Here is a 12214-nt window from a genome sequence, read left to right as displayed (position 1 = left end):
AATGTAAGTGTCTTCAGAGCTCCAGAAGATAACTGTCCTCAGAGCTACAAAAGACAACAAGTGTCCTGAGATCCTCTGAAAACAACTAGTGTCCTTAGAACTATAAGACAGCAGTTGTTCTCAGAGCCACAGAAGATAACTTTAGCCGTAGTTACAGAAGACAGCAAGTGTCCTCAAAGGCCGCATAAGCTAAGTGTCCAAAGAGCTATAGAAGTAACAAGTGTTATCAGACAACTGTTCTCAGAGCTAAAGAAGATAAGTGTCCTCAGGGCCACAGAAGAAAGCAAGTGTCCTCAGAGCCACAGAAGGTAAGTGTCCTGAGAACCACAGAAGACAGGTGTCCTTGGAGCTACAAAATACAGCAGTTGCTCTCAGAGACCCAGAAGCCAACAAGTGTCCTCAGAACTACAGAAGACGAAAAGGAAATGCCAGATCTTTAAAGTCACATTGACTACTTAGCATATTGTTCCCCTTGAATGGGAGAAAAGCACTCTACAAATGTTATAGCTGTTTGTTATTGTATGGCAGCAACTAAGGGCCCGTTTCCACTAGAGCGAATCTGCATGCGTTTCCTGCATGCAGATTCGCATAGACAATACAAGTGGATGGGACTGTTTCCACTTGTCAGGATTTCTGAGCGTTTTTCTGTGCAGAAAAAAATCTGCACGGCAGAGCCATCAGAATTCGCATACCGCTATGCGATTCGCATACAATGTACTTAATAGGAAATTCACATGTGGTTTTGGTATGCAAATTTTCATGCAAATTTACATACGATTTTGCATAAAAACAATGGAAAAGTACACAGGCACTGCCATGGTTAAATTCGCATGCATATTCATACATGCGAACTCGAATGCGAATTCCTATGCGAAATTCGCATCCACATGCAAATTTTTTCCGCAGCGATTCCCACCGCACAAGTGGCATTGTGGGTGGGTGCTAACATTGGGGTTAGGGGGAGGAAACATAAATATTATGGTGGTATCAGAACTGGTAGTGGGTCAGTACTTGGGTTGTGGTTAAACTGGGTGGGGTGGGGTAGTATTTGGGCACTGTGGGATCATTACTTACGGAGAGAATTGCTGTACTGGTGGTGTGGCTATAAATAGTTATTAGGGGTGTGGTCATGATAGAGGCTAGTACTTGGAGGGTGGAGTTACTGGCTATATTAGGGAGCCTTATACAGTATTTGCTCTGCTGACATTTTTTATCAAGCTATGTTACTGTGTTCTAGATTAAATTATATGCTGATTTTATAAGATAAATTATCATAGATCCAACTGTCTCTGTGTTGTTGGAATCACAGTACCTTTTTTTTCAAAAAAAAATGTCACCTTTCTCTATTTCAGGAATGATGTACAGATTTGTGCAAATATATGTACTTCTCTACTAAAAATGTATTTTTGAGACTCTAAACTTTATTCATTTCCTCTGAACTGACGCTTTCAAGGAAAAGTAGTGATAATAGACAGAACATTGATTTAACTAATGAAAGTATGGCAACGATGCCTTTTGTTCATGGCTTCTTTGTGTGGTAGATGTGGCAGGGGGCATGTCCTAAAGGAGTCCTTCTTTCTTATCTCAAAAAAGTTCAGAGGTATAATTGTGTTTGAAGATTTCAAGAGTGGGTGAGTTTTGCATAGATTGTGAGAGGTGAAAACGTTGAAGAATCTTGTATGTAGTAGTGTCATGATCGCTGCTGCAGCAGGTATTGCTGAAAGTAGTAGTGCTGCAGCTCAGGCAGTTCTGATCTCTTTCCATGCAAGCTGCATAGCTTTGTCTGCCTTTCCCTGCTGTCAGCTTGTGACTGATTATCATTCACCTGTGTGGGAATCTGCATGTCTGCTCCCATTGGATGACCTCAGTATAAAGATCTGCTTCCTGCAGGACTCCTCGGGTTTTCATAGCTTCAGTTTAAGCCTGTCTTGCTGTCGCTTCAGCCCCCGATCGTGTTTCTTGTTCTAAAGATACTTTGCTGGTCTTTGCATCATATATTGGTTCATTGCCAATATATATGCATACCAGCACCTTTATTATTTTCCTTGTATTCGTGTTACATTGATACATCAGTGTCGCTGATGTATACGTACACGAACTGTTTATATCCTGTGTGCAGTTAGTCAGCTTTCCAGCACGTTTTGGTAGGTTGCGCATACCGTGATCACCCGTGCTGAGGTAGTTACCCTGCTCCAGGTTCTGTTTGTGGATTGTGTTCATCTCTGCGAAGAGATAACGAATCCTTCTGAATCCTGTTCTGTTACCGTTTGTGGATTGCGTTCATCTCTGCAAAGAGATAACGAATCCTTCTGAATCCTGTTCTGTTACCATTTGTGGATTGCGTTCATCTCTGCGAAGAGATAGCGAATCCTTCTGAGTCCTGTTCCCTGTATTGCTCCAGTCTAAGTCAGTGTTCCTGCTTATGTCATATATCGGTTCATTGCCGATATATACATATGTTAGTCAGACGTTACAAATAGTTTCATTGATAGCTGTAATTGTAATACGCTAGGAAAACATACTTATTGTATTTTTGTCTGTGTTACGTTCATCTATCTTGATCCTGCTATTTCCTGACTATCCTGTCCTGTCTTTGTGAGGCACGCCATCGCTGCAAACGCATTGGCTGTCTCATTCCAGTCTGTCTTGTTGTGGACGCTTGCTGTCACTAAGTAGCGGCTAGCTAGCAAGCGTTCATTCTGTCTACCTGTCCTGATCTCCTCAGTTCTGGTTTATGCGCTCAGCGCTACCTTGCGCTGAGACGTTATCGCAAAAGTATTGTTTGTGGCTGTCGGATCTGCACCGGCTCTGTGCGCCACAATCTCCTTTTGGAGTCAGTTCCCCCCTCCACTATACTGGGGATAGCCTGTTTCCTTGTGCTAGTGTGTGTACCTCCTCCACGCCAGCTCATGCGTTGCATGCTGACTGTGGAGAATACACCACCAAGCCTTACAAGTAGTGAGAAGAATTAGCTTTTATTTGGGACGGTATCTGGAAATCGAGACATCTGTTGGGGGAAGTAGGGAGAAGAGCAGAGGCTGGATAGTGTACTGATTAAGGGCACTACCTTTAACATGGGAGACCAGGGTTTGAATCCTGGCTAGGTTTTGTACCTAATCAGAAAGGAGTTCAAAGCAAGACTCCCTAACACTGCAGGGTGGACTCTTGAGCGCTTTGAGTCCGACAGGAGAAAAGCACTATGCAAACATTTGGATTATTATTATTAAGTGAGCCTTGAAAGTAATTTACATTACTCGATTTGTGGCATCGATATCCAGTAGCTAACCAGCGGCATTGATTTCTTGCCGATAGACCACATGTGTGGAACTCCAGGCCTGGAGGGCCAGATCCATGCCAGTGTTTAGGATGGACTGAGAAAGAGAGCCTTGTATTCTACCTGATGGACCACACCTTTCCTGATTCAGACCCATGAATTAATTTGAGCTGTATCAAAAACGTGTGAGGATCTCGGCCCTCGTAGAACCGGTTTGACATACCTGCGATAAGACTGACTCACGGCTGGTCTCCCCCCACCGGTAATGCCATATGTCCGCCCTTGGCTCATCTGCTCCAGTGTCCCGAGTCTTCTATACATCACCTCCAGGCACCTGGTACCTGACTGTACGAGGTCACACATGTGTCACAGGGTCATGTAGTACAGGTCCTCCTGGTAGCTTTAGATAGAAGATTCAGGACACTGAAGGAGGCTAGCCGGTGGGGGTTACACATTACTGGGGAGTATGCATTACATGGAGGCATCCTGGGTGCCCCCGGCATGTAGAGGTAGCGAAACCTCTGCATGGTATAAAATCTATTAGAAAACTGTGTGCATTGTGTGGCCATTGAGTAATGTATGGCCAGCTTCAGTTTCAGTTGCACCATATGTGTAATAGGCAGTAAAGAGTTATTGACAGACAAAACTGAGCTCCTGATTTTTCCACCCCACATGGCTGCACCCCTCCCAGATATCCACATCACAATTGACCACGCAACCATTCGCCCTACCTCCTAGGCCCGTTGTCTGGTCGTCACCTTTCCTTCATCCCCCACAACCAAAATGTCACCAAAGTCTGCAATTTTCACTTCCGTAATATCTCCAAGATACGCCCCTTTTTGACCCAGGACACTCCCAAGCTGCTCATGCATGCCCTCATCATCTCCCGGTTTGATTACTGCAACTCCCTTCTGTCTGGCCTCCCATTGAACTGAATTGCCCCCCTTCAATCAGTTATGAATGCGGCTGCAAGACTCATCCATTCCTCTCACTGCTCCACTTACACATCCCCCCTCAATAAATCCCTGAATTGGCTCCCTATCCTATTTCGGATAAGTTTCAAGATTCTATGCTTGGCCAATAAATTTGTGCACAAAATCTGCCCTACCTACATCTCAGAGCTTGTTCACAGGTATACACCAGATCATCCACTCCGGTCCCCCAATGACCGTCGCCTAACTGCCCCACGCATTCCCACTCCAATGCGTGCCTGCAGGATTTCTCAAGAGCCCCCCTCACCCTATGGAACTCCCCTTCCACCACCCATCAGACTTGCTCCCTCCTTCAAGACATTCAAGCAAGCCCTTAAAACCCACCTCTTAAAGATGGCCTACCTACCCCCTACCACACAGTAACTGAATATTTATTCCACAGCCCTTCCCAGTGTGTCCACCTCCCCTCCCCTTAGATTGTAAGCCCTTGGCAGGGTCCTCCCTTCCCTAGTGTATTCTACAGGAGCGTGTGCTCATTTCCTATGACAGCCTCGTTCTTGTATTACTGGGCCTTCCTAACCAGCCCAAAATCGCATGATCATGTATTTTGTACCGTTTGCCTTGTATAGTTTTGAACTGTGTTGTATATCCTTGTTATGTCTGTCAAACTTTGTATTATTGTATGTATTTATTGTTCAGCGCTGTGTATTATGTGGGCGCTTTATAAATACAATAAATAATAATAATATGACAGGGCAGCACAAGTTCAGGAGTTGGATAGGAGAGGTGGATGAGTCAGTTCAGGATGGGCTGGAGGGATGTCAGTTTAGTGGTACATACAGTAGGATTTTTACTCGTCAGTTCAAAATACGATGAGGACTTATGCATCAGCCTTTTAGTTCTCTCTCGTATAAGGAGAGAATGAATGCAGATTTTTTTTTTTACCAGGAGACTCCGGCTGCAGCCTGCCAAAGAGATACGTAGAGAGTGCACTTCTCTTGCGCAGACTGGCTGCAACTGGTCAACGTTACGGACCCAGTATCGGCAATACAGAAGGCTGAGGACAGCGGCATGGGAGCGATCCGTGCACATGGGGCTAGAGGAAACCCCAGGTATGTATACAAATTTAGATTTTTATCGTCTCTGGTTTCCTTTAACTAGGCTTAACCACCCTGGCGTTCTATTAAGATCGCCAGGGCGGCTGCGGGAGGGTTTTTTTTTAATTAAAAAAAAACTATTCCATGCAGCCAACTGAAAGTTGGCTGCATGAAAGCCCACTAGAGGGCGCTCCGGACGCGTCATTCTGATCGCCTCCGGTAATCAGAATTAACAAGGAAGACCGTAATGAGCGGCCTTCCTTGTTTTGCTTACCTCGTCGCCATGGCGACGAGCTGAGTGACGTCATGGACGTCAGCCGACGTCCTGACGTCAGCCGCCTCCGATCCAGCCCTTAGCGCTGGCCGGAACTGTTTGTTCCGGCTACGCTGGGCTCGCGGCGGCGATCAGGTAGCACACGCGGCTGGCAAAGTGCCGGCTGTGTGTGCTGCTTTTTATTTCATGAAAATCGTCCCAGCAGGGCCTGAGCGGCAGCCTCCGGCGGTGATGGACGAGCTGAGCTCGTCCATACCGCCCGGCTGGTTAACATACATACACCCGTGCACAGTGATTGTGAACATTTTAAATAATGTTTTGGGGTTTTTGAGTATTTCATTATTTTCCAAAATGCATACACCATAGCAAGATACTGTACAGAAGAGTCCCTGTCCTTCTCATACAAGCAACAGTTCCTACAGGAGACAGTGCCACTGCTCTTGGGCCTGGCACCACTCACAGACCCATAAGCACTGACAGAATTAGCATTTAACAAACAAGTTGGGATATAATCATCTCATATGCAGTTCTGCTGTCACTCTCCAACCGACATCACATTTCATAATGGTATGCAAATGGTGGAAAGAAATTTGGGGCCGCACTGATGTATTTTCAAGGCTACCCCCCTTAACTATTGTTAACCTGTTCCTTCTTACCCCTACCCAGCCCTGTGACACCTTTGCTCAAACCTCCCAACTTTTTTAAATAAGAAAGAGGGACACCCTGAAGACACAACCCTGCCCCACCTCCAATCCTGCCACACCTCTAGTCACTTAAACCACAAAAACATCATAAGCAAAAGCCATAGTTTTATAATTAAAATCACACTGGTCCTTTCTATTATTCTTAGTTATCTTCATCATCAGCATTACAAAATAAGAAATATATTGATTTAAAGGATGGAAGGAAAGTTTTGAGTCAATTATGCTAGGTTCCCACTTGTGCCAAATCACATGGGGGGCAGCAGGAGTGGACACTGTAGTGTTCGCTCCAGTGGTCTGCTGTGGTCTGGCTGGAGCCTGGGGCAGATGTGTTACCCTTATAGGCTATGTGGGGATTGCATCTGCTCTTCTTGGGTTGTCTTGAACTGCACAGAAGTGTGAATGGCTCCTATATACCGGTAGTCAGTTTTTCAATGAGTGGAGATTGGACCAAAATATGTCCATTCTCATCTCAAGTGGGAACAGAGCCTTAAACAGATTTTTCCAGTATAAAAATACATATATTTAAAGGGATACTGTAGGGGGGTCAGGGGAAAATGAGTTGAACTTACCCGGGGCTTCTAACGGTCCCCCGCAGACATCCTGTGTTGGCGCAGCCACTCACCGATGCTCCGGCCCCGCCTCCGGTTCACTTCTGGAATTTCAGACTTTAAAGTCTGAAAACCACTGCGCCTGCGTTGCCGTGTCCTCGATCTCGCTGATATCATCAAGAGCGCACAGCGCAGGCCCAGTATGGTCTGTGTCTGCGCAGTACACTCCTGGTGACATCAGCGGGAGCGAGGACACGGCAACGCAGGCGCAGTGGTTTTCTGACTTTAAAGTCAGAAATTCCAGAAGTGAACTGGAGGCGGGGGCGGAGCATCGGTGAGTGGCTGCGCCAACACAGGATATCTGCGGGGGACCATTAGAAGCCCCGGGTAAGTTCAACTCATTTTCCCCCGACCCCCCTACAGTATCCCTTTAAATAGAACTGTATATAAGTCCTGAGAGAAGGATAAGTGAAAAAGAAGAAAAAGGGATAAAGAGATTTGGTTATTAAAGGAAGTCTAAGGCAAAAAAAACAAGGGGAAACTGAGCCCATACACTTACCTAGGTATCTGTTCTCTCCCAAGAAGCTGTCTGCTTGTGAATCGCTCTGGTAGCGGTAGCAACTAGATTAAGTCAGCAACCTTTGAAACGAAGGTACTTGTGCAGCACATGCACAGTGTCTCAGTTTCACCTCTGTGTGCATGCGCGAGCATGCTGAGATCTCAAGAGAGCAGTGAGCGCAGACAGAGCAGTGTAACTGAGACACTGCGCATACCCGGCTCAAGTACATCTGGTTCAAAGGTTGCCAACTTAATCTAGTCGTGGCCCTTACCGGAGCAATTTACAAAAATTTGCAATTTTTCAGGAGAGAACCGACACCTCGGTAAGTTTATGCAAACATACCCACACCTATGTATGGGCTCAGTTTCCCCATGTTTTTTCACCTCGTACTTCCTTTAAAGAGGGACTATCCCTCGGAAAAAGCGACAGTTGTGAGCTATGCATTGCTGTCTATACATGAGTGTTTATTTCTCGGCGTGTTTTCTGTCTGATTCCCAGTCTAGAGATTTTGTGCATTTCACAGACATTTCCTTGTCAGACGTGTTAAGCTGAAATTCTGCAGAATGACTGTCACCATCCACTTCCTCTTTTTTTAAAGCCACGGGCAAAAGTTTTATACTACTCAAAGGAAATCATGACTGCTATAATTCTTTTAAACTGTGCTTTATTTTCTGCCTATGAGCAGCGCTTTGAACATTGATGTCTATGGCTTGTGATTTGTGAAATCTCATCATTGGATTGGTATCATGTCAGATATTTTGTGCATATCTACAGAATTATTTTTCATCCTGGAAAAAAATTTAAAGGAAGCATTACACAATTTCCAACCAGGTACACATTAATGTAAACATGGAAAATGATGTACCGTAATATAAAGCTGAAGTGGAGTTCTGCCCCAAACTTCTTTTTTTCTTGATTGAGGAAGTGTTGAGTCCTCTGTCTGCACCACTTCCTGTCCCACTGACTGGTGTCACCGAAAACAGGAAGCCAACAGAAATCTTAGCTGTGACTTAATTGTCAATAAACATGCTTAGACAGTGTAGGGAAAGGTTCAGGATTTTGTAGCTATTTTAGGAAGATTCCTTTCATTTCCTGTCCTGCTGCCTTGGTATTGCTTATATACCTAGTTTGGATGTCCCAAGGATTCAAATTGAGGGTGTTTCAGATGTCTCTGTTCGTCAATGTTTACTACGGGGGCTGGGGTCATTTTTGTGCCTACTAATCATTTTTGTCTTATGGATTTTCCTTCCTCTAGAATAGGAAAGAAAGTTTTCTCCTAGGGGATATTTTTACACCTTCATAATAAAAATGCCTTTTAATCCATTAGCAAGGAGGAAAATTGTGAGGAAACGCGGAAAAGCCGTCGCGTGTAGTAGCGGCAAGGCGGCTGGTTCCGCGTCCAGCGCAGCGGTTTGTCCGCAGCAGCGTACGTCTGGTGTGGCTGGGTCTATTAGTTCACACAGGTTGGAGAGCTACGCGCGCGCCAGAAGTCAGGACCTTTATACCAGCAGCAGAGGTATCAGCTGATCCGGACGATCAGCTGATTCCTGCTGGACTCCTGATTGGCTGAGTGGCTCGGGCGGGGCGGCTGAGTCCAGCAACTGTATGTACAGCTTGCTTGTCAGTTGCTGGTTGTCTGCCATTGCGAACACTTACGTGGAAGCATTCAGACTTTAGTCAGATCCTACAGTGTGTTTGAACCAAGACAAAGACAAGACAAATAACATTTATATTGCGCTTTTCTCCTTGCGGACTCAAAGCGCCAGAGCAGAGCAGCAGCCACTAGGGCGCGCTCTATTGGCAGTAGCAGTGTAAGGGAGACTTGCCAAAGGTCTCCTACTGAATTAGTGCTGGCTTACTGAACAGGCAGAGCCGAGATTCGGACCCTGGTCTCCTGTGTCAGAGGCAGAGCCCTTAACCATTACACTATCAGCCAACTGGAGGACCTGGGAATTCACACTGAGCCAGATTACTTGTATTATCATTTGTGTTATACTCCAGACTAGTTCCAGGGTGCTGAGACCACGGACCTCGCAACCAAGACTAGGGAACTGTATTATCTTTGTGTTATACTCCAGACTAGTTCCAGGGTGCTGAGACCACGGACCTCGCACCCAAGACTAGGGAACTGTATTATCATTTGTGTTATATTCCTGACTAGTTCCAGGGTGCTGAGACCACGGACCTCGCACCCAAGACTAGGGAACTGTATTATCATTTGTGTTATTCTCCAGACCTGCTTGTGACGCCCATCTTCCAGGGGTCACTAGTCACCGGGTCTTCTTGCTATTCAGCCTGGGACTCCGCCCCCTTGGATGTCTCAGGCTGCTACAAGATCTCTGCACTTCCAAAGGGAGGTACTTCTCATACTGCCAAGGACCACCTGCTCCTCGGGTGGTCCTCACTCAAAGTTATTACTGTTGCACCAAACACTCACACTATATAGGTGTCCAGAGGTTAGCAATATATCTGTATTATCGGTGATTCTGCAGATCATCAATAATCAGGTATATATCTGCATTCTTGGTGATACTGCAGATCACCAATAATCAGATTCTCTCTGCGTGCTGACACCGATCGTTACAAAAATGCTCAGAATAATTTTGAAAATATTTTTTAGTACTTTTTAAAGTCCAGAGTGCTGAAAAGTTATTTTAAACAGAAGATGAAAAATGATCTCCTAGAGAGAAAACTTTGGAGCAAAATGGAATTGATGTAGCCTTGTCATCATTTACACACAGATAATTGCTGCAAACGGGGCTTTCCTGAGCCCTACCAGGGTCCTCAAATTTGACTGAACTTCCTGGTATAGAAATTCAGAAAAACAGCACTTTACGCCACCAAAAGACACCATACCCATAGTGAAACATGGTGGCGACAGTATCATTCTTTTTTTTCGGCTGGGACTGTAATCAAGGTGGAGGAAATTATGAATAGTCCCAAACCAGACACTTTTGCCCCAAAGGCTTTAAAGTGATCCTTAACTGAAAATAAAAGCAAGAATTTCACTTACCTGGGGCTTGGACCAGCCCCCCGCAGCCGTCCTGTGCATGGAGCGTGTCGAACCGATCCTCCATTTCTCTGCCACAGTTTACTTTCGGTTCTGCCGACTGATTAGTTGGTAGTCCACTGCCCCTGTGTGGCCCTTGCCACAGGTATCCTTGTAAGCATTCATGTCAACGAATGCGTCCTGTGCAGGCGCAGTAAGAGGTTCTCTTAAATACTGCTCCTGTGCAGGATGCGTCGGCAGAACCGAAAGTAAGCTACGGCGGGGGAATGGAGGATCGGTTCGGCACGCCGGGGGCACAGGACGGCTGAGGGGGGGGCTGATCCAAAGCCCCAGGTAAGTGAAACTCTTACGTTTATTTTCCGTTAAGGATCACTTTAAGCATCTGGTGGAAAGCTGAAGAAGAAAAGGAATTTCGCCTTTCAACATGACAATGCCACCAAACATACATCTAAATCAACAAAAGAACGGCTTCATCAGAAAAAAAATCAAGTTTAGGAAATGGCCAGTCAGCAACCAGACCTAATTCCAATAGAAAATCTGCGGGCTGACCTAAAAAGGGCTGTGCACAAGAGGTGCCTTCGCTATTTGACAGATTTAGCATGCTTTTGCAAGGAAGAGTTGTCAAGATGTGCCATGCTGATCTGTGCGCAGGCTGTTTTTGAAGCCAGCGTCCTCCTTTGCTGCATCTGTTTTGAATGCAAGTTGTGTAAGTTGCCCATGTTTGGGCTCTGCACATCTATGCAGCTGGTCAATTCGAGTGCAGCCTATATTTGAAAGTGCCGCCATTTCCTCCTGTTGTACAAAAATGTCTACTTGTGGCTAGCTGCATTCATGTGTATCAGTTTGCATTCAATTTATTTAGATTAGGGATTATCGCAAAGTTTGCATCTGATTTGCATTCAAGATGTGTATAAGTCCCTGGGGGGCACTGCACACCTCTGTTGGTTTCATTTCATTTGCAGCCTAGGAGCGCTGCCCATTTCTTGCTGTTCCATGCTGATAAAACTCCTACCCAAGAAGACTTAAAGAGAGTCTGAAGCGAGAATAAATCTCGCTTCAGACCTCATAGATAGCAGGGGCATGTGTGCCCCTGCTAAACCGCCGCTATCGCGCCGCTAAACGGGGGTCCCTTTACCCCCAAATCCCCTCGGTGCAGCGCAGGAGCGCTTCCTGGTTGGGGCAGGGCTAACCGCCGCAGCCCTGCCCCACGCGCGTCTGTCAGCGCGTATCTCCGCCTCTCCCCCGCCCCTCTCGGTCTTCCTTCACTGAGAGGGGCGGGGGAGAGGCGGCGATGCGCCGCTGATAGACGCGACTGGAGGCAGGGCTGCAGCCGTTAGCCCTGCCTCCAGGAGCGACCAAGTGTACGACCAAGTCTTGCGGGGGTGGGTTTGGGGGTGAAGGGACCCCCGTTTAGCGGCGCGATAGCGGCGGTTTAGCAGGGGCACACATGCCCATGCTAACTATGAGCTCTGAAGCGAGATTTATTGTCGCTTCAGAGTCTCTTTAATGCTGTTATGAACTCAAAAATTGCATCAAAAATAAAATTAGTATAAAGGTGTGCACACACTACAACCAGCTCATTGTGTGGACATTACAATACAAAACATCCACTGATGCAGAGGTGTAGCAATAGCCATAGCAGCCATAGCAACTGCTATGGGGCCCTGGAGCAGAGGGGGCCCAGGCGGTACTTGATGTGCTCACTATAGACTCTCCTCTGTTTCTCCACACTCTGACTTGCCAATCAACTCATATCCATAGGGTAGCATTGGTCAAGATTGTCTAGATCTGATGGCCCGATGATAATTTTGCTATG

At 46.2% G+C, this 12214-nt stretch overlaps 1 protein-coding gene across 10 annotated transcripts in view; it reads left to right on the top strand.

Moving 5' to 3' along the window:
• Nucleotides 1-12214, top strand: part of LOC137532315 (renalase-like) — a 603961-nt gene that overhangs the window by 400677 nt on the left and 191070 nt on the right. For all 10 annotated transcript variants that reach the window (XR_011023908.1, XR_011023907.1, XM_068252717.1 and 7 more), the window contains one exon: nucleotides 5155-5318. Coding sequence is in view for 3 of the 10 variants with exons in the window: in XM_068252726.1 (XP_068108827.1) it covers nucleotides 5155-5318 (164 nt within the window). In the remaining 7 variants the exon portion in view is untranslated. The remainder of the gene's footprint in view (nucleotides 1-5154; nucleotides 5319-12214) is intronic.

This window comes from Hyperolius riggenbachi, chromosome 9 (assembly GCF_040937935.1).
Source record: "Hyperolius riggenbachi isolate aHypRig1 chromosome 9, aHypRig1.pri, whole genome shotgun sequence".
Classification (NCBI taxonomy): Eukaryota; Metazoa; Chordata; class Amphibia; order Anura; family Hyperoliidae; genus Hyperolius; species Hyperolius riggenbachi.
The sequence above is the reverse complement of the archived record's forward strand: the minus strand, read 5'-3'. Positions and strand labels throughout refer to the sequence as shown.